The sequence below is a fragment of the Staurois parvus genome, unplaced genomic scaffold, assembly GCF_062004578.1.
Source record: "Staurois parvus isolate SC_StPar_1 unplaced genomic scaffold, SC_StPar_1.0 ptg000249l, whole genome shotgun sequence".
Classification (NCBI taxonomy): Eukaryota; Metazoa; Chordata; class Amphibia; order Anura; family Ranidae; genus Staurois; species Staurois parvus.
In genome coordinates, this window is record NW_028318045.1 from 5,671,884 (window position 1) to 5,695,460 (window position 23,577).

The 23,577-nt window shown below is 43.8% G+C and overlaps 1 protein-coding gene across 4 annotated transcripts in view; it reads right to left on the minus strand.

The window, feature by feature from the left end:
• DGKI (diacylglycerol kinase iota) overlaps positions 1-23,577 on the minus strand; it is a 461,291-nt gene that overhangs the window by 385,719 nt on the left and 51,995 nt on the right. The window contains exon 1 of one of the 4 annotated variants that reach the window (XM_089680694.1): positions 15,874-15,939. The exons of the other annotated variants lie outside the window; for them this stretch is intronic. Coding sequence (XP_089536820.1) covers positions 15,874-15,917 — 44 coding nt within the window. The 5' untranslated portion in view covers positions 15,918-15,939. Of the gene's footprint in view, positions 1-15,873; positions 15,940-23,577 lie in introns of those variants that run through there. 4 annotated transcript variants of the gene reach the window in all.

Below are 23,577 nucleotides of genomic sequence, written 5' to 3' on the forward strand. Positions count from 1 at the left end.
TTCTGATGGAGAGGGAGTCACCGCTGTCAGAATACAATAGTGCAATGGATTTCTGCATCCACATCACTTGTGTGAATGAGGGGATCTATCAGGGTTTTTTTTTCTGTTGAACCCGCTAGCTGAACAAAAAAAAATGTCTTTGCATACCCTGTTTACACCCCAGTCACACCAAACCCGACTTTGAAATTGTGCGACTTACAGTGAAGTCGAACGATTTCAAAGTCAGATGACATGCTGATTTCAGGTGCAATTTTCAAGACATCTGGCACAGATGTCTATGCAAATCACACCAAAAGCAGTGCATGTACTTCTTTAGAAATCAGTGCGGCTCCGACCAAGTCTGAACCGCACCAATATGACCGCTATAATTGCGGACAATAGAGTGTGACTTGGCATGCGATTTGCAAGTCGCATAGCATGCAAATCACATGCCAATTCGCATCTAGTGTGACCAGGGACTTAAGACTGACCATAGATGGGGAATGGATTCCCACATGTACACAAGCAAGGTGGATGAAGGAATCCTCTCTGTTGCGCCATTGTATCCTGACAGTTGGACTCCCCACTGTCAGAATACACTGGTCAGCAGTTGCAGTCTGCTGATGGAGAAAAATGTTCCAACATTCCAATTAGATAGAAGTCAATCGGTTGATCAACTTCTGTCAAGCGGGAAAGGCCATAGATGGATCCAAATACGACCGGTCCCTACTGAACCGGCTGAATTTCAATCCATCTATGGCCAGTTTAAGCTAGTCACCTAAATGGAAAAAAAATGAAAGCTGTACCTGCAAAGAAACTATTATACTACTCCCCTCTCCTGCCATCGACGCTGCTGGACCCCCACCTCTGCAGCAGAGGCGCAGAACAAGGACACTCCTGAAAATGTAGGTGCCGCAGCTGTCCTCGTGTACCCGTCCATTCAGCAGTTTCCTGTGGCAAGGGACAGTTGACTACCCCTGTACACATTCTACCTGTGTTTAGGGCCAATCATTTGTCCCTATCCCCAAGTAACCACTGGATGTGCAGATACATGCGAAAAGCAGCGGACAGCCACAGAAAGCTGCGGCGCCTGTCAGCCTTTCATTGCTTTGTACAGGCTTTCTGGCCACAACTGTATGGACCTTATAGGACATATGAATGAGGCCTCAGAGTCAAATGACTGAAACAGAATAGGTTAAAGATACAGGTTAGAAGTCAGATATATTTAGGTCATGTTTTTCACTTGCTTTCTGTGCCGAAAGAATTAACAGAAGTGAAAACTACCATACTGCCCTGTGGTGGAGAACTGGAAACACTGCAGGGGTGTTATAGCTTTTCAGAATAACCCCCAAAGTAAAACATAAAAGGATATGTACAGAAATATACGAGAGTCATGTTTCACTCACTGATAGAAGGTGACAGAAAACAAATGGTTGATAATGCTTGTATCCTATTACCTCTATCCTCTTACCCAAATCCATATCCTCTTACATGTATACTGAACACATCCTATTATGAATATTCACATCCAATTAGAAAGATGGTCTGTCAGCTACTGATATCAATCTACATGTAATGGAGAATATTATCCATTCACCCCACCACCCATAAAGAAAATTGAGATAAGAGTGATACCGAGAGTTATTGACGTATTTCAGAAGCTGGAAAGAATGGTCAGTACTGCCAAGGAGAGATATTCCTCATTAGTAGATAAGTGATCTGCCTTTCCACTATTGTTTTGCAGAAGCTGAAAGATGTAGAGAAGCTGTCAAACATCTTCACAGATAAATCCCAACATGTCACAATATACAACACCATTAAATAACAAGAAATCCACTATTTATCATTCAAATGTGGCCCTGAACTCTAGTCCAGTGTCTTTGCCCAGCCTGAGGAGATGCCATCAGTCTACTACAAACAGAAGGAAGTAATTTCCTCAGCCTCCTCTCTCCCAATGGTCAGAATGCAACTCTGTAACTTTGTAGCAGGCCACAAAGTAAGAGGCTGCAACAGGGGCTGATGTGTTTCAGACATTTGTGAACACAGCCAAGAGCTGCAAAGGCACCAGGATTTACATGCAGTACATGGTGATCCTGGAAGATGCCTGAACAAAGATGATGCTGTCCTTTAAGGGAAAACTAGGATGAAAGCATTGTCAGGGGGGAGTACTGTTATCTCCGTGGAGGTAATACATACCTGGATATGTTACACTCACCCATTATTTATAACTCATGCACCTAGCATGAGAAAATACAGTATATCTGATGCCAGGTCCACTTTACGCTATGAACATCCTTACATTTGTTTATCGATGTAATGAGGTTTTTGGAATGGACAAAAAACTGACCATACCAGGCATGGGAGCACAGTGTAGTCAGTTCTCTAGCTGTGCTACTCTCCTCCAATAATCAGACGTGTCCTGACATAACCCCCCCCCTCACTCGCACAGTGATTCACTGGGAAGATCAGTGTGCTGCTGCTTTTCCTCCCCTGGCTCTCTGAGCTTGCTATACAGCTGAGAACAGAGGGAATGTGACCACTTATAAAAAAGGGAAAAGGGTATTTATAATTTTTTTTAAATCTGTACACAAATGTTTTGCCTTTCATCTCTGTTTTAAACTGAATGGGTTGTTTTACAAGGTGTGGATTTACATATACCCTAAGGTGTTACTAAACCCAGGACCCTGCATTCACTATATCTGGTCTCCCACAGTACACACAACATGGAAGCATAATTATTTTAGTAATATAAACTGCTAAATACCTTTTTTTATCAGCAGTTAGAGCAGTCTTGAACACTAGTTAAAGCTTGTAGGAGGAGTTTTCTTTCTGCTCTAGGAGGATACAAAACCCCTGACCTCTGTCTGGACAGTGCTGTTCGGCCCTGTGCTGATCACATGCACTCTCCCAAGAAAAAAAAAACATCTCTAACAATACACACTAAACTGAGCATGTGCAGAAGGGCTACAGGTTCAGTCTGTCTTATCAGGAGATAAGACATGGACATTTGAACAAGAGGAGAGGCAGAGAAAAAAGGATCAAATGGTATTTTTACACAATGCAGAGAATTGACGCCTTAGATTCTACAGTGAGTATAACAAGCATGCTTTACTGCATATACAGACTGATTTTACTGTTGTGGGTTTAGTAACGCTATTTATATAGCACCAACAATTTACACAGCAGTGTACTTATACAGAAGTCTAGTGCTGTGTATAAATATTAAATTACACTATTTATACAGCACCAACAATTTACACAGCTCTCATACATTTACATAAGTCCCTGCCTTCAAGGAGTTTACAATCTAAGGTCCCTGCCTGATATGCATACATACATATACTGTATTTACTCTTTTTGGTTGCTTTAGTTCTTTCTTACAATAACCTTTATGTTTCTGCTGTCTTGCTGGGTCCCACACCTTACTCCATGGAAGCCATGGTTTACATACACTGTAATGGCCAAACAGCCCAAAACAGATGTATGCAGTTTGGAATAAATGCCTTGACAGTGGGGAAGTCTTTCCTTCCTTACCATTGGAATGTTATAACACCAGATGCCAGTTTTTTTGGGTTGGGAAGAAGTATTCCAGTCCCTCATAGTCCAGGGAACACGGTCATTTGTGGACACCAACCTCCCCATCAGTATTCTGAAGCTCAGAGCAATACTGGGCCCCTGCTGCAAAAACACCCAGTCGGTGCAGTTAGACAATGCGATCGCTGTGGCCTACATCAACCATCAAGGGAGCACGAGGAGTCATGCAGCCTTGAAGTCATTATCCCATGGACAGGAACTCACTGTCCAGTGACCTCTGTGGCCCACGTTCCAGGAACAGATCATTGGAAAGCAGACTACCTTAGATGCCACCACCGGCAGTGATGCTGAATTATGGGCGCCGGGCATTTAGCTTTCTTTAATCTTCAGCCCTGCTGCGGGCAAGCAGCAGGGCTCACCTGTCAGGTGGAAGCATTCGGGCAACAGCGCTGCCACCGATTGCTTTAACACAGTGCCAGCCTCTCCCCCCCCCCCCCCCCCCGGGCCCGTTTGAACCTCTCCTGCCCACTGTCTCCCGGGTACCGCTTGCCCATCTACGAGCCCGGGACCGGCTCACCGCTGTCAGCTAGAGGGAAGGGAGGAGAGCGGACATGTCCTGTCTCTTCCTCTTCTTGTCCTGCCCTGGAAGTGACATTATGATGTCACTTTTGGTTTCCCATTTAGTGATTCCCAGCGATGGAGGCCGGGAAAGTATGTAATGTCGTGTGATGTGCACTGCATTACATTCAGGGGAGGCATCCGGGGTCTTTCAGACCCTGAATGTCTCAATAAAGAGAAACTGCCACGAAAAATCAACACTTAGGGGACTTTGTCCCCTATGTGATGAAAAAAAAAAATTAGGTAAAAAAAAAAAACAAGGGTTTTTTTTATTGTAAAGAATGAAAGCTACACCCAAGCACATAACATTCCCCCCCCCCCAAAAAAAAATTGAGGCACCCCCACATATATGCACGTACAAACGTAAAAGCACATGCTGGGGCACCTACATCAATTGCGATACACATGTTACATATCATCACACACGCCAGAATGAGAGCAATAATTCTAGCACCAGACCTCCTTCGTATCGCTAAACTGATGATCTATAAGGGCCTTTAGAAGCATTGCCTATAGAAAATATAGGATACTGAAGTTCGTCACCCTTTCATGAGCGCACACAAATTTAAGGTTTGACAAGTTAGATATCTATTTACTCGGTGCAACCTCATCTTTTATATTTTACAAAAAAATAGGGTAATTTATTGCTTTTTTGTGCCCTAAAATTAACTTACATGTATTTTTTACTGAAATTTTGCGGTAATATCATGCGACATAAAAAATTGGAACTACCACTATTTTATTCTCTAGGGTCTCTGCTTTCAGAAAATACATAATGTTTGGGGTTTTGTGTAATCTTCAGTCCTAAAATAATTTTTAAACATGTGCAAAAAACGCAAAACCCGGCTCTGGTAATGAAAGGGATAAAGGATAAGCTTGACACTCCCCTTTCCTGAGGAGCAGCCAATCAGTGCTTTTTGCACTGCAAGGTCTCTCCCCTCCCTGCTAGTCCCCAGGGGCGGAGCAGTAGACAGGCAGGGAGGGGAGGAGGAGATTAACATTGCAATGTTAAAATATTACATGTTTAAGTCACCATAAACCCCTTTTTGTTTTTAAAATCCATATACATTCCTAATATCACCTCTAATTTAAATACAGTTTTGGTTAAAAAAAAAAAAATTATCTGGACAAGTAGATTGTCATGGGGGACAAATAGATTGGAACCCCAATTTAGTCCCTGGACAAGTTGCTTTTTCAAAAATGTCCACACTCCTGAAGGGGAATCATCAAACTGATATGTCAGATATGGTGGACTCCAGATGTGGGCCTCCTATCCTCCAGATTCAACAAGTTACCTCTATTTATGGCTAGGACCAAGGATCCTCTAGTGCTGGCCCTGATAATTTCCTGGGCTCAGCTCAGGCTAATCTATGCTTCTCCCCAGTGCGAATTCCGCCTCTTCTTAAAATGGTAGAGAAAGAGAGGAAGACTGTGATCTCATTACACCAAACTGATCCAGAAGAACCTGGTACACAGACAAACTCAGACTTCTAGCAAACAACCTTGGGTCCCTCCCCAACATGCCAGATCTGCAGTGTCAGTGCTCTCCTTTCCATCCTGCTTCTCAGTTTCAGGCTTTAATGGCACGACTAAGTATTTGAATTGTTTACTTGTAACTTTTCTCTTTCCATAAACAGTTTTTTCTTTCACTTGCAACGCATGCTAGAACATTTGACTGCTACAGAGGAGTCAATTACCTAGCACAGTCTCCTCCCTCTTTGCACTCCTGATCCTCTTCTGGGAGTGTTTAATTACTGTTTGTGCTGGCCCAGCTACTTTTTCCTTCCCTTTACTGTGCCTCTCTGCATAAACTTTTATGTAGCTGCCAGAGAAGGAGTGGAGGGGAATACTATAGGGTGTCACTTGAGTGAAAGATCTGAGTCTGCTGGGGATGCTGACTTCACATCCAAGATGGTGGCTACCAGCAACAGTTTTGGGACTCAAGAGAGACTTGTATATGTAAGTAACATGCATAAAATAAATGATATGCACATATCATCTTATGGCAAGATTTTTGTTAAAATGTATGATACGGATTTACTGAAACTTGAGAGTGCAAAGAGAGAGAAAGAGAAAACTGCTGCCCTTGCTAGTCAGGGCTTTGACAGAAAAGGTAAGCATGGTCATAAAGGGGTTCATTTACTAAAACTGGAGAGTGCAAAATCTGGTGCAGCTGTGCATGGTAGCCAATCATCTTCTACCTTCAGCTTGTTCAATTAAGATTTGACAATAAAACCTGGAAGCGGATTGGTTTCTATGCAGAGCTGCATCAAATTTTGCACTTTCCAGGTTTAGTAAATCAACCCCACTGTCTTTTTAACACTGTATGTCCGCTTGAATTTTATTCTATTAAATTGGAAAGCTTAATTTCTTTGCACATACACTAACACTCACATTCACTCATTTGTGTAAAAAGACTTCCAGCTTCAGGACAGAGAATTAAAATTCATAGTTACAGCTAAAGCAGTCACTGTTCTGCCCGGCAGTGAACTGGTTAAACACAATATTCTGCACGGTGCACACGCACCAAGCTGCTCTGCAGCCACGTTTGATGGTAACATGTAATCTCCCCCCACTCATTATCTCCTCACTGCCATATTACGCTTTCACCAAATCAACGTGCTATGACCGTCAATTTGAAAGTAAAATATACAGTCTGTTCTGAATATATACACACACATGCACCCATAGAGCACACAGTGATCTGCTGCAGACAGGCCTGTAATTACTCCTCCATGCTAGGGGGTCACAATAGGTCTGTCTCTCCAGCTGCTCCATTGCAGCTCCCAGCATGCCTTGCCAGACATCCGTTCCCTCCTAGCCCAGCGACCTGGAACTGTTATATGTAAAGCTGAAGTGCAAGCAAATATAAAAAAACACAAATACTGCAGCTCTGTATTCACTGATACATATTTAAAATGCATTTTTTAATAATAATCCATCTCAGTGTCTTAATATGACTTAGTATTAGACTCCTGCAGTCTCTGACCAGCAGAGCTCAGTCTGGGAGAAGGAGAAGCAGCAGGCGGAGCCAATTAGCTGTGCTGTTGAGCAGTGTTTCTCAACCTTTTTTCAGTCAAGGCACCCTTTAAAATTATGGACAGTCTTGAGGCACCCCATTCTAGAATGTGAAAAACTATTCTAATAGTTTTATATAATGCAGCAACATCCACACATGTAGGACACCCAACATTAGAGGTGATTTATTCTTCCAAAGCATTCACACTTTTGCACACTGGTACTGACTAGTACACCAGTGTTTCTCTTCTCCCTCACTGAGCTATGTGACCCCAGTACTGATGGAGAGGGGCAGGGGAGGGTCAAACTAGGATGCTGTGCAGGCAGCTGACATCCTCCTTATCAACTGATGAAGGTCGTAATGGTGCACAATGAAAAACTGTGACTTTGTGCAACTATAAGTCAGGCTTGTTCCACCCACTGGCTTGTATATAAGTTTTGGGCAATTTTTAGACATTTTGCCAAGGCACCCCTGAAGAAACCTCAAGGCACCCCAGGGGGCCTGGGCACCCTGCTTGAGAAAGGCTGCTGTAGAGCAAGAAGCAAGTTAATAGAAGAATGAAGCAGAGTAACAGATGAGCTCAGCAATGTGCTGCTTCGCCTCTCACTATCCAGTCACTGGTTGGGGAAGGGACAAGACCGATAAGAGTTAAAGTGGTTCTAAAGCCTAAACATTTTTTACCTCAATGCATAATGTGTAGGCATTGGTATTAGCGCCCCATATACTTACCTGAGCACTCAGTTGATCCAGTGATGCCCCCGTCTGCAGCTCTCACAGGCTTTGCTAAGGCATTGGCTCCCACTGCTGTCAGTCAAAGCTAGTGACAAAAGAGCAGGGGCGAGTCCTGCTGTCTGTGTCAATGGACGCAGCAGCAAGGATTGGGAGCGAGCCTGCACGAGTGCCCCAATGGGAAGAGGCTTACTATTGGTTGCACTAGCCAGAGAGAAAGAGCCAGGAGCGACAGCGGGGGGACCCGAGAAGAGCTGGTATGTATATACATGTTTGTTATTTAAAAAAAAAATCCTTTACAACCACTTTAATTAACTGAAGCAGAATAAAATCAGGTATCCCACCCGTTCTGTGTGCCAGAGCTGTGGAAATCTCAGGATAGCTCTCTTATATGATTTCATCTGTGTATTTAGCAGTTTGCCTGGTGTTCAGATTTAGAGAAGGACTCTAGTTCCATTTATTTAATCTGAATTCTATATACTGTAATCTTCTACAGCCAGATTTAAGGCTTGTCACATGTGCTTCTAAGAAGGTCTGTAGGTTATTATTATAATGCCAACGTTTTTAGGGAAAAGACATGCCCTTCCCATATATTAGGGCAAAGCACATTAACCACTTGCCTACAGGGCACTTATACCCCCTTCCTGCCCAGGCCAATTTTCAGCTTTCAGTGCTGTCGCACTTTGAATGGCAATTGCGCGGTCATGCCACATTGTACCAATATGAAATTTTTAGCCTTTTTTTTCAGACAGATAGAGCTTTATTTTGGTGGTATTTAATCACGTCTGGGTTTTTTATTGTTTGCTAAACCAAAATCCACAGAAAATTAAAAAAAAAATTGTTTTCTTAGTTGCTGTTATAAAATGTTGTAAATGAGTGCTTTTTCTCCTTCACTGATGTGCGCTAATGAGGCTGCAGTGATGGACACTGATAGGCTGCACTGATAGGAACTGATAGGCGGCACTGATGGGCAATGATGAGGAGGCACTGGTAGGTGGCACTGATGGGCATTGAGAGGCATCACTGATGGGCACTGCAAGGCAGCACTCATATATGGCACTGAGAGGCGGCACTGATAGGTAGCACTGATAGGCGGCTCTGACTGGCACTGATAGGCAGCACAGACAAGCACTGATAGGCGGCACTGACTGGCACTGATTGCCAGCACTGATAGGTGGCACTGACTGGCACTGATAGGTGGCACTGACTGGCACTGAAAGGCAGCTCAGATGGGCACTGATATGTGGCATTGATGTGCACTGTTAGGCACTGATATGTGGCACTGATGGGCACTGACAGGTGGCATTGATGGACACTGACAGATGGCACTGATGGGGCTACACTGATCATCAGGGCACACTGATGACCTGTACCCTGATGATCAGTGTACGTGTTCCTTCTGAGTATTGCCGATTGCTGGCTCTCCTCTCCTCATGAGCTGTCAGCGTGACAGTTTGTGAGGAGAGGAATGCTGATAACTGGCATTTCCTCATTTACATTCAATCAGCTGTGATTGGACACAGCTGATCACATGACAGAGCCGACATCTTCGGCTCTTTCCGATCGGTGATCCGCTGTGTCCCAGGGAGTGGGCGGTTACAGTGGGTGGATGTCATATGACGTCCTCCCAGCACGAGAGAACCGGCTTGGCCCGTCATTACCTTATATGGCGGACGGGAGGCGGTTAAAGAGGTTCTAAAGGCTGAAGGTTTTTTTTTCCTTCTATGCATGAAAGTTAAAAATTGTCAGTGGGCAGCTCCCCCCTCAGCCCTCCAATACTTACCTGAGCCCGAGTGCATGTAGAGGCTGCAGGAGATCAGTATCAGAGATATAAAAAAGGATGAAAAAAGTTACAAACAGTATTTTATGAAAAAATATAACAACTAAGGAAAAAGGGGTATTCTAGGGTGGCCTCCCAATATCTATATGTACCTTATAGAAAACCAACTACACAACAATGAACTTATGGCTATGTAGTGGGTTTTCTATAAGGTACATCGAGATATCAGGAGGCCACTCTAGAATACCCCTTTTTCCTTAGTTGTATATTTTTTCCATGTCTATTGTGGGGTGGTGACCCCCCCGATATCAATGTACCACACACCTTATCTCATTGCTATGGTAACTGTTTATAATAAACAGGGCTTTAGCAAACTAAAAGTCATTGAGTCAGAGTTTACAAGTATCCTGAAGCTAGGTTCACAATGCTGTGACATAGGATCTGACTTGTGAGACCCGAAGTCGGGTGACATGTGAAATTCAATGTTTCCCTATGAGAGCCATCTTAACTGATACTACATAAGTCGGTCCGACTTTAGAAAAGGTTCCTGCACTACTTTGATTCGACTTTGATACGACTTCAATGCCACAGAGTGTAAAAAGTCACATCAAAGTCATATCAAAATCGGACTCCAAAGTTGCGCTGAAAGTTGCGCGACTTTGGCGTCGGGCTAGTGTGAACCAAGCCTAAATCATTTTGTCTTTGAATAAACCGAAATATCAGTGGGTTTAAAAACATTGATACTTTTTGTATAGTTCTGGTGACTATAGCTACCAAATTCTGTCATGCATCAAAGAAAATGGAAACATTTGATCGCCTGCCGTAGGCAATATCACAGTTTTTCCTTTATACTAGTTTTGGAAACACGCAACATTCCTAGAGAAAGTAGTACCATAATCCCTGGATAAGTAATTTCTCAGAATCACATATATAAAGTCAGAGGAGACATACTGTCGTCAAATTACAGGCACACCCAGCAAAACACATACCTAATTTCACACCCTCGGGGGCCCACATCATGCAGGTCAAAACTTGCTTCTGTCATGTTCACTACAATTGTACATGCCACTACAATATTATACAAGACTTAAAGACTGACTCTAGAGAATATTTAAAGTGATAATAACGTTTTTTTCAAGGCCGAGTTGCACCTGAATCGCACAGGAACGCAGTATGCATTTCTGTGCGATTCCAATGCAACTCAATAGGTCTAATTTACTAGAGGGAAATAGATGGTGCACTGTGCAAGTTCTGCTGACTTCCATCATCCAATCATGTGCAAGCAAAAATGCTTTTCTTTTTATTTTCCTTGCATATGATTGGGTATTCTTTGTAAAGCTTCACCTCATTTACTAAGCTCTGGAGTAAATTTCCCTGCAGAATGCAACTTCATTTGCAAAGCATGCAGTCTATTTGCCTTTATTAAATCCACTAGTGCAGCGTGATTTTCAGTTAAATCATTTGAATGTGCTGAAAGTGCACTGGATAGCACCAAAAGTAGTGCATGCATTACTTTTCAAAAACACACTGCACCAGATCGCATTGTACTGCGGTACCATGCGATACAGGGCAGACAAACATACTGCATTTGCAATCTGTGTTTGGGGTACGGTCAGGATTATGTTGACACCTGCAGCAGATCGCACACCCAGTGCGTTTTGAACACGGTGCAGGAAACATGCTTGGAACGTGGATTTCCTGCACCATATTCCAGTGTGAATGAGCCCTTAGGTAAGTTCAAGTTCTAAATAAAAGAAATGCTTGTTATTTCTGCTCTTCCTGTATCCAACACTGCCTTTTGTCCAGTCCTGCACAGTCCCTCCCAGCACTGGCTCTGTTTTCCAGTTCCAGGGTGGCTCCTTTCCATCATAGGGTCGTATGGAGCCATCATTGCCTACTCACCCCCAGCTACATGCTGCCTCCTTCTTGGTCCTTCAAGCTAATTAATGAACAGCTGCTGACACCTACTTTGTCCCTTGCTACACTCCGTGCAAGCTCTCTCCACCAGGAAGTTTGGGGAAGATGCACTGAAGCAGGGGCGGACTGACAACTCATGGGACCCCCGGGCAATAGTGGATTATGGGGCCCCTGTGTCCTCACCCACACCCAAAAAAGCCAATGAAATGTACCAGGGGCATCTCATGGGGCCCCCTACTGACCCCGGGCCCTCGGGCAGTGCCCGAGTGCTCGAATGGTCAGTCCACCCCTGAACTGAAGGACCCAGAATGATGTCATCAAATGTCAAGTAATATCAAGTAAAGCTGGCCATACAGTAGACAGATTGAAATTCAGCAAGTTCAGCAGGGATGTGTGTGTGGCTGCTCCTACTCAACAGAAGAGAATAGTTCCAGGAATACTGGAAAATGTTTCCATACACTGAAAGTGGTGAATCCCGCTGTCAGCCTACAATGTCTCATTGGTAGGATTTCTCTATCCAGCTCACTTGTGTGGCCGGAGGAATCCATTTTTTTTCAATCCGTCTATGGCCAGCTTTAGTGTTTCTGCCCACATATCTAGAAATTGATGTACTACAGAATGTTAACTAGACCACTTAGAATGCATTCTTCTTAAATAATTTGATAATACTTGAAAATCATTTAGTGCCCCTTTAGTGCTATCCTGGAAAAACTGCAACTATGCTGATATCAGATGGTGCATTCAATTTACCTGAGATTTATATAAGCCACTGCAATTATCCTACATGCTTAGTAGGATTACAGGCCCTTATCACATGATCCTGTGCTGAGATACAAATGGCAACGAAAACTACAAAGAGTGGTGCTTGGAACCTGGGAACACACTGGTGTCTGTTTCTACAGGTTCAGAATCAGGGCCATTTGGATGAAGGGGGGGTGTTGCGTGCCATACACATTTAGGGTTTTCCATCACAACCCCAAAATCTAGCAAAAAAAACAATCAAGTGACATAGTCACAAAAAATCATTAAAACTAAACTCCAGATTGTATCAAATTTCAAAAAAGTGTAGCGCTTAATCATCTCCTCTCCTTTAGGTGCACCCTGAAAACCCACCTCTTCAGAGAAGCCTACCCCACCCCCTGCTAATTGCCGACCTCCTCCACTCTTCCTACCACTCCATCCCCCACAGCTATCTCCTCCTGTACCATCATCCCCTCCCTCCTAGATTGTAAGCTCGAAAGAGCAGGGCCCTCGATCCCCTCATGTTTTGCATTGTATTGTATTGTATTGTTATTGTTCTGTCCCCCATTGTAATGTACAGCGCTGAGCGAACTATTGGCGCTTTATAAATACTTTATAATAATAATAATATAGTTGATAAATAAGTTCCATCAATAAATATTGGAAATATAAAAGTTCACTGAGTAGCAATACAGTAATTCCTAATGAGGCAGGTATCTCAGTACTTCTATGGTTGGAATAAATAGCAGACAGAAATAGCAGAAGTGCGCACTCACCGGAAGCGCATAAAGACAGCGCATGTAGTAATATATGGTAGGTGGTGGGCTTCCTCCAAGGTCATCAAGCCTAGTGAGATCCTGCCTGGTCCAGAGGTCCCCCTTAGGATGGACGGGCGCTCAACTTTGGTAAAGGGCTCCCTCCTCTGGACCAGGCAGGATCTCACTATTCATCTAGGCTTGAGAGCTGTGATTGGTCACAGCTTGTCACATGGTACAAGGCTGTTGTGAATAGCCTTGTACCATGTGACCTCTGAGATCATTCACAGATTTCACACGTAGTAAGCAATGATGTCAGAAGTGACATCTTGCTTACTACTCTGCATGTGATCACTGATTGGCCAATCAGTGATCACATGATCGCGACCTAAGAAGAATATCCCAAATTTTGGGTTGTCACCTGAACAGGAATAGAGGGGAAGTCTTCTAATAAAGACACTAGTTCTGGTGACCCTGGTGACAACCAGGATTTCCCTCATTCTGGAGTGATTTTCTCTCACTTCCTGGTTTAGCTATGGGACAGGAAATTCCCCAATGGCACACAGATGATAAAAAAAAAAGCCTGCAGGGGTTATAACCCACCTTTGCACCATCCAAAATGAAAAAAAAAAACAAATATCCCAAGGAGCGCACACAGCTTGAAAATGCGGGTGCCGTTTATGACTGCCACTGTCCTGCCAATTATAAACAGCGGCCGGACAGGAAGTGGTTAATGAATAAAAAAACCCACAATATATACCACAATTTTTTGTAATATATGAAAAATGATGTTACTCCAAGTAAATAGATACTCAACATGTCACGCTTTAAAATTGCACACGCTCATGGAATGGCGCTAAACTACAGTACTTAAAAATCTGCATGGGTGACGTCTTAAACATTTTTGCAGGTTACCAGTTTAAAGTTACAGAGGAGATCTAGTTTTAGAATTACTGCTCTCGTTCTAACATTCATGGAGATACCTCACATGTGTGGTTTGAATACCGTTTACATATGTGGGCATGGCCTACATATGCGTTCACCACTGTGCGCGAGCACGGGGTGACTGGGGCACCACACAATAAAAAATAGTTTTTTATTTATTTTATTACATTTTTTACACTGTCCGTTTACATTTTTTCTATCCCTTGTGATAGAAATAAAGTGACAGGTCCTCTTTATGGAGAGATCTGGAGTCAAAAAGACCCCACATCTGTGCTCTACAATGTAAAGCATTAGATTAAAAAAAAAAAAAGCATTGATCTAGTGCTTTAAAAAAATGGCCTTGTTTACATGGCACCAGAACTGGAAGGGACGTAATTATGTCGCTCCGGTCCTCCAAGGGCATAGAGATGAGTGGAGGCCATCTTTCCTTCACTGATCTCTATGCCCATCCACCAGGATCGAATGGAATGGGATGGAATGGGTTCTTGGTTAAGCCTGAGACCCAATGGTGGGCAAGAGGGGCGGCAAAGGCAGATAGGGATATTTTTGGCATTTTGGCTGCCGGAATTTCGATGCATTCTTGCCATCTATCTACAGCAGACCTGGGCACATTGTGGCCCCAGGTCTACAACCAGCCCTTTGGCTGTCCCTATCCGGTCCTTAATGCCTCCACTGTCAGAATGCCTCTTTGAGCCTCTTAGCTTCCTCACTGAGGAAGTTGTCAGGCTCAGAGAGGCACGTTGACATTTGTCCATGTGGAGAGCTGCAAGAACTGGAAGAAGAGAACCTGAGGAGCTGATTGCTCTGAGGAAGGGAGTTTGACTCCCGAAACTCGTTAGCACTTTTTACCCAAGGACCTCCACTATCTGCGATTGTCATCTTTGGCTCCATGTCTCTGTTTTTATGACCTTTTTGGTTTGTGAATATGCATTTGTAATTTTACAATAAATGTCATATATATATCACGGTAATGCACGAGCAGAGTGCGCCATTTTATTCTTTTTTTGTCAGTGTCAAGATTCCCCGATCTATCATGGGCGGCACCTCAGCGAGTGCTACATTCCGTGTTTTCTGTGCAACGTGAAGATTTGAGCGCTGGTTTATGATACTGGTTGGAATTTGTTTTTGACATGTTTACATACTTATGGACCAGGTCCAAAATTAAAATTGAGCAGAATTATGTTCAGTAGTCCACAACAGTCCCAGTTGCTAATGTGGCCTCTTGGAAAAATTAATTGCCCACCCCGATCTGATACTTCCCCCAAATTACTTTTTTTTTTGGATGTCCTCAATCTGATGGCTAGCTTCATTCATCCCACTTTCTCTGAGCCCAGGTGGTCCATGACCCACCCCAACCTGTGATTGTACAGTTAAAGGAGAAACAGCATAGTAATGAGCTCATATCTCTGTTACTCTGCATACTACTTATCAGCACATAATATGATTGGCTTTTTCTCTCTTCTGCTTCTCCATCAGTCTGAGTTCTTCTGTGCAGTGACTGCAAGAGGCTGATACCAGGTCTGACTGCAAAAGGCTGATGCCAGGTCAAATTCAAATACTTACACAGCTTGTAGTAAAAATACACTTATTGGTGTATTTTTTACAATTAATTTGTCTTTTATATCTGCCTAGGGTTCAACTCCCTGAAAATCATAGAGACATGACAAGTATCCAAATTGATATCAAGTTGCTATGGAACCTAGCTGGGCATACTGGGACTTACAGTTTCCGAACATCTACACAATTACTGTCAAGCCAATTCATCAGCTAACTATCACGGGAACAAATAAACATATACAGGACCCAAACATACAGCAAGCAATTAGTCTCACAGTCTTGTCAGCATTGGCACCCACCTTCTTACTAGACAGTGATGTTTTTTCTTCCATTGTCCCCACATCTGCTTCAAGGGAGTAATGTAACACAGGCTGTGACAACCGGCATATACACACCCCCCACACACACTTCCCTTCCCTCCCTCTTGACTATACTTCTGCATTCCAGAGGTGTGTATGTGCCCTTGCCTACAGATTGCAGATTCTGAACCTATATTTGTCCATATCTGTCCTCAGAGTTATGATACAATGGAAATCATGCATTGCGCTATACTTCCCCTAATGCTGCATATATTTAGCAACAAGTCCTAAAATTAGGGACAAAGTAAAAAAAATGGAATTAAAGAAAAAAAGAGCAACATGAAAATTTCAATCTGTTCTGCTTAGTTTACATTAGCAGAAAAAAAAACATCTGTTTCATCGTTTTGTATATTTAGAACTGATTTCCAGGCTATGTAAAACATTTACATCCTTTTTCCTAGTTCTCTATTTACACACCAATCGTAAGAATGAAAACATCCTCATTTGGTAGCTGATGCTCTATGTTTTCTTCCCTTGAATGGCAACTGCAAAAAAATATATGGGGTAGATCGATGAAGCAAGAAAATAGACTACTGCTGATGGTCCTTTGGACAGCCTCTGTTACCAATAGTGAAGGAGCAGGAAGTAAGTAGTAGGTCAGTCCTCGGTTTTCCAGCCTCAAGTCATTATTTGCATATTAGATTGTACTAGGTTTTGGGGTTCCTGAGACGCTCAAGAAAATATTGAAAGGTGCATGCTATGTACCATTTTATTAAGATGTCACTTTACCTACATTGTAACCGTTGGAAGTAAAGGTTTGCTTTAAGCCAATTTTTTCTATAGTGCACCATAAAAGCAGACCAAATTTTTTAATATATTTCCATATTAATGGAAGCAATTTTAAGGCAGAAAGCTGCTGTTTGAGCAGAAAACATGCAGCAAAATGTTGAAAATGCTCAAAAAAAGCTCATGTTATGCTTTTCAGGCATTTTCATTGAAGTCTGTGGGGACAAAAATGCTCAATTCTGCCTGGAAAGTAGCTCCTGTACTTTTTTGAATGACAGGCGCTTTACTACAAAGGACAGAATGCTCAGATGTAAACAAAGGATATTAAAAACAATAGGTTTTTGCTTGTTGAGTGTTTTTGAGCTTGGAGCTACAAGCTACAAACCGCGTGAACAAAAAGTGTGAACTGAGCCTAAATAAGGTGTAAGGCCCCATTTACACTTAGCTCACTATTGTAGCTCAAAGCTCAAAAATGCTCAACAAGCAAAATCCAACTGTATTCAATAGCCCTTGTTCACATCTAAGCATCCTGTTGTTTGCAGCTGAACGCCCATCGCTCCAAAAAGTATATGAGCTACTTTTCAGGCAGAACTGAGCATTTTGGACCCCATAGACTTCAATGGGAACACCTGAAAATGCTTGATTTGAGCATATTTTAAGGCTTTTTTTAGCCTACAATGATTTTCTCCCCCTAGTGATTTATATTGGTTAAAACAAAACGCCTGAAGCTTGAATACACATTTTTTTTTATCTCTTGAAGAAATCACAGTATCCTTTTCCCAGGCAATACCTTTACTTTCCTATTTCCCTAGAAGAACTTGGCCATCTTTATTCGGGTATTATCCAAGGTCAGCATCTACTTGCTGACCAGTTGACCTTCCACAGCATATACTTACTTTACCTTCACTCCCACATCACGCCATTTATCACTGGGAACTAAAGGATACACCCAGGGTATGGGGGTGGCATATAACGTATTACATGTTTTAATGCTGGTCCACTGGGAGTCTATAGCTCTGTGTAAGCTGGATCTCAGAAGTAGGCGCACAGAGCTCAGGCATATGTCAAGCTGAATAGATCTTACAGTGAAGAATTTTAAGCTGCCTATACAATCTAAGACTTTTTGTTCAGTCCCTGGGCTGAATGAAGGAATCAAACAGACTGTTCCAACCATGCTATAAAGCATGGATGGGCAAACTTCCTGCTACTCTTTTTGTATTCTGTTTGCCACATCTGAAAGTTTTCCATCTGACTCCTTTGATTTTTCAGTAGAAAGATGTTGGGCAGGAGGGTGGCAACAAGACCACACATGTAGTGAATTTTGGCTGGTTCGTCACAGCTGGATGAAATCTGCATAGTGTATGGCCAGCACTGGACTCAGAAAAGTGTTCTGGAGTAATGGAGACATTAGCTGAACTGCAGATGTTTCAACCATTTTGGTTGTGCAATGATTAAAAATTAGTCTTGGCTTATGACTATTTTTCAGAAGATTCCTGTTGTGTCACTGTTTACTAATACTGCTTCCTCTCTCAAGGTTACAAAACAAAACTCAGGCTTTCTGCACTGTAGCTGAATGCCAGTTTGCCCAGTCAGTTTACATTAACGAATGCTTTTTTTTAATCCACGGTGTTGCGCAAAAGCAAAAAACCTAGGTATACAAAACAGTGCATTTGAAAATACACACACAAACAAAATGCACTCAAAGCGGAGTTCCAACTGAAAAAAAAAGTCAGCAACTACAAAAACTGTAGTTGCTGACTTTTAAAATACAGACACTTACCTGTTCCTCGGTCCAGCGGTGTCCTCGCCATGGCTGGTTTCACCTGCCGTCTTCTCTCACCGGCATCTTCAGTGTGGGCACCCGGCTTCACAGCCAGGTGCCCACTGCGCATGTGTGAGAGGCGCTGCGCTTTGTGAATGGCTCTGTAGTCTTCTGGGACCTGTCACGTGTCCCAGAAGACTATGGGGAGAGAGGGGGGGAGGACAACTTACACTTCCGATCACCTAGGCCAGTGGTCGGCAAGCCGCGGCTCGCGAGCCACATGTGGCTCTTTACACACTCTAATGCGGCTCTTCTGTGTGCCGGGCGCCCGCTCCCCTCCCTCCCCTCGGGCGGCCGCCCCAAAAATCAGGACTCTGCAGCTAGCCCAGCAATGGGCAAACTACGGCCCGCACGGACCTTTTAATCTGGCCCACGGATGTGGCTGTCAGGATGTGTGTAGGCGGGGCAGCGTGACGAACGTGAGGGGAGGGGAGCTAGGCTCCTCTCACAGTCCGCCCTGAAGACCGGAACGGCGCGGGAACACGGCGAGAGGAACGCGCGGAGCAAAGGTAAGTGAATTGACACAGGGGGGACTTGGCTTACTACTTGGGGGGGGAATAGTACTGTGGGGGATGAAATACTATATGAGGGATGAATTAATATGGGGGATGAATTAATATGGGGAATGAATTACTATAGGGGGGATGAATTACTATGGGGGATAAATTACTATGGGGGATGAATTACTATATGGGGGATGAATTACTATGGGGGATGAATTACTATGGGGGATGAATTACTATATGGGGGATGAAATACTATATGAGGGATGAATTAATATGGGGGATGAATTACTATGGGGGGGATGAATTACTATGGGGCATGAATTACTATATGGGGGATGAATTACTATATGGGGGATGAATTACTATGGGGATGAATTACTATATGGGGGATGAATTACTATATGGGGGATGAATTACTATGGGGGATGAATTACTATAGGGGAGATGAATTACTATGGGGGATGAATTACTATATGGGGGATGAGGGGGGAGAAATGTGACATGAGGGGGAGAAATGTGACACGAGGGGGAGAAATGTGACACGAGGGGCAGAAATGTGACACGAGGGGCAGAAATGTGACACGAGGGGGTGAAATGTGACATGAGGGGGTGAAATGTGACACGAGGGGAGAAGTGTGACATGGAGGGGCAGAAATGTGACATGAGGGGAGAAATGTGACATTGTGGGATTGACATAAAAAGGGTTGATGTGAAAAGGGGGGTGTGGACATAAAATTGCGGAATATCGTAATCTAGGAGCCAACAAAATAAGTTAGTGGCCAGGTTCTGAGGTCAATATATAACAGTACCAGTGAGGACTATTTGAGTGTGTTTTCACATACTTTTATATGTACTTTTTTAGTTGTATCTTGATTTTTATTTCATTTTATGTTGTCATTTTTTACTTTTATTCAACTTGACTGCAGAGCCAGTGCAATGTGTGCATGTCTGTTTTATTACTTTTACTTCTTGCCTACTGTTTGGGTGTATCCATCAAGGTGGAGAACCCTGCTTAAAATATCCATGATGAGCCCCACTAATTTTATAATACTATTTGCACACACATAAGATGCCATATATGCGTCATCCACAGATAAATACCAGTGCGTCATCCACAGATCCCCCATAACAGTGCGTCATCCACAGATAAATACAGATAAGTTTTTGTTTTATTAGTTGTGTTATTTGTATCCTCCCGACCTATGTGGATACTTGCATGCAGAATATTCTCAATAAAAACTTATTGAAACTAAAAACAGTGTACCATCCTATGTATTTTCAGTTTTAAAAATGTGGCTCTCAAAATAAATTTCAATCGTGGTTTTGGCGAGATTTGGCTCAGTTGAAAAAAAAGGTTGCCCACCACTGACCTAGGCAATCGCAGCGGAAGTGGGAGCGGGTACCTCTCATATTCGAGTGGAACTCCGCTTTAAGGGTGTGCCTCTAGTCCACCTCCTGAAGAAGTAGGAATCTACCCTGACCTCATGGGGCACAAGGCTCTTGACAGGGGCAAGGCTCAACATGGCACCTAGCCAAGAGGCCTGGCAGACCCCTCTCCTCATGGTTAGCTGAAGCTGACAACAAAGTACTAGGTGAGGGGCTCCCCCGAAGAGAGACTCCTGGTTCAGGGGAAGAAGGAATCTAATGGCCACACATCCTCCTCATAGACTTCGGTGTAGGTCTGAGGACCCACACTCTCCATTCTAGGGAGAAAAAGAAACACAGACAAAAGTACAGTGACAAATATGAATAAAAAATAAATTAAATAAATAAGTGCATGTGCTAGTCTATGGCCTGGTAACAAAAATTGCCCCAGACTTAGCCAAAAGCCTTAGCCCAAAGAGGCGCAGAGCAGAAATAGTAGTGACGTGGCCTTGTGCCTTTTCACACTGTGGGTTTCCCATGCCCATGTGTTACTAAGAGCACTCCTGGGGTGACCAGCTCCCAGGGGGCACAGATACCACAAATTCTCTGCCTTCCAAGCCCATGGCCAGACCAGGTAGACCCATTCAAATCAGGAGGCACCAGACCCCTCCAGTCTTCCCTGGGGAAATAATCCTGTGCCCCTCATCCTGTGGATGCTCCAGTTTCTGTTCCAGCCGTACTAGCCTTCAGATTCCCCATCAAACCAGTAGGGACACTATATAACCAGCCATTCCTTCCAAAGGGCCAGAATAGCAGTGCAGCATTCCTACTGGACACTGATAAGAACAGATATTACACTTGATCTTAGCCAAAATCCCGAGAAGAGCAGAGCAATTTCAGGAAGTGAGAACCACCTTCCTGATCATGTTATCTCCCTTGCCAGGTAGGTATACATTAATGAATAAATACAACTGAATGCAATTTTTGTCCATTTTAGATAGAGTGGAGAGGGATTAAGACACTTATGAGGTTTTTTATTGCTGTCTTTGCCCCCTTTAGGGAGATTCACCCTCTCTAATTGTCCTTTGTGTGAAAGTGAAAGAAAATCCTACAGTGGGTTGTCCCCAGAAGAAGTATAGAGGGGAACTTTTCCAATGGTGACAAAAATTCCAATGACAACCAGGCATTCCCTCACTGTTGGGGGATTTCCTCTCACTTTTTGTTTTGGCTATGGGACAGGAAGTGAAGGGATATCTCCCCAATGGCACACAGATAGCAAAAAAACAGGGGTTATTAAAAAAAACCCAAAAGTTTGGTCTTTAGTTCTACTTTAATAAACAGACATTTGATTGTTAATGGGAAGGGTGCTGCGGTTGGGCCCTGTTTAAATAATTTGCTTGCTTAGATACCACATGACCTGAATTCTCCTTTTATTCTACACCCACCTCTGTGAACTGTTGTTAACTGTCTGCATTGTAACTATGTAACAGGCCATCTCCTGAATGTATGGAAACATGCCAACCAGACACTGGAAGAATACAACGTAAATAAAGTATATTGCTGGGCCTCTAAGCGAGGCTATTTTTAGCCTGATACTGTAACACAAGCCAAAGGAAAAGCTGGCTGCATGACATCTACCCATCTACCACATGTCACTAGATGATAAAACACCAAGAAGGACAATGCTCACGGAAAGATAGATAGATAGATAGATAGATAGATAGATAGATAGATAGGATTAAAAGAGGAAAGAGAATAGGAAAGAAAGAAATTAGATTAGAGAAGAAAGGAGGGTATTATTATTATACAGTATTTATATAGCGCTAAAGGGTTTGCTCAGTACTGTACATTAGCGAGGGGGACAGAACAAGAGACAATACAGTAACAATACAATACACGAGGAGTTCGAGGGCCCTGCTCTTTCGAGCTTACAATCTAGGAGGGAGGGGATAGTGGTACAGGAGGAAGTGGCTGTGGGGGATGGAGTGGTAGGAGGAGTGGAGGAGAGCGGTTGTTAGGTGAGGGTGGGGTAGGCTTCTCTAAAGAGATGGGTTTTCAGGGTGCGCCTGAAAGTGAGGAGGGTAGGTGACAGTCTGATGGATTGGAGTAGGGAGTTCCAGAGGATGGGGGAAGTCCTGGAAAAGTCCTGCAGTCGAGCGTGGGAGGAGACCAGGGAGCTGGAGAGTAGGAGGTCCTGTGAGGAGCAAAGGGCACGGGTAGGGTGGTATTTGGGTATCAGGTCAGTGAGGTAGTTTGGGGCAGCGTTATGAATGGCTTTGTATGTCAGAGTTAGTAATTTGAATTTGATGCGTTGGCCAATCGGGAGCCAGTGAAGGGATTGGCAGAGGGGGGTGGCAGATGTGGAGCGGTTGGTGAGGTGGATGAGTCTAGCCGCTGAGTTCAGGATAAACTTGAGTGGGGATAGCGTGTGTTTGGGTAGGCCAGTGAGAAGGGAGTTGCAGTAGTCCAGGCGTGAGATAATGAGGGAGTGTACGAGTTGTTTAGTAGTGTCTGGGGTGAGGAACGTACGTATCTTGGAGATGTTGCGGATGTGGAGCCTGCAAGACTTTGATAGTGATTGGACATGAGGTTGGAAGGAAAGGTTTGAGTCCAGGGTGACACCCAGGACTTTGGCGTGTGGGGTGGGATTGATGGTGGCGTTGCTAGTCCTGATGGAGAGGATGGGGGGGGCACGGGCTGGGGGGAGAACTAGGAGCTCGGTTTTGGACAGGTTTAACTTGAGGAAATGGCGCAACATCCAATGAGATATGTCGTTCAGGAGGTGGGCGATGCGGGCGGAGAGTGAGGAGGTGAGGTGAGGGGTGGAGAGGTAAATTTGAGTGTCGTCGGCATAGAGGTGATAGTTGAAGCTGTGGGAGTGTATCAGTTTGCCAAGGGAGGGGGTGTAGATGGAGAAGAGGAGGGGTCCGAGGACAGAGCCTTGGGGGACTCCAACAGAGAGGGGAGAGAGGGGGAGGTGGCAGCGTTGTAGGTAACGCTGAAGGAGCGTTCAGATAGGTAGGAGGAGAACCAGGAGAGAGCAGCGTCCCTGATGCCAAAGGAGTGCAGTTTAGAAAGGAGGAAGGGGTGGTCGACTGTGTCGAAGGCCACGGAGAGGTCGAGGAGCAGGAGGACAGAGTAGTGGCCATTAGCTTTGGCGGTTAGCAGGTCGTTAGTGATTTTCAGTATGGCAGTTTCGGTGGAGTGTAGGGGACGGAAGCCAGA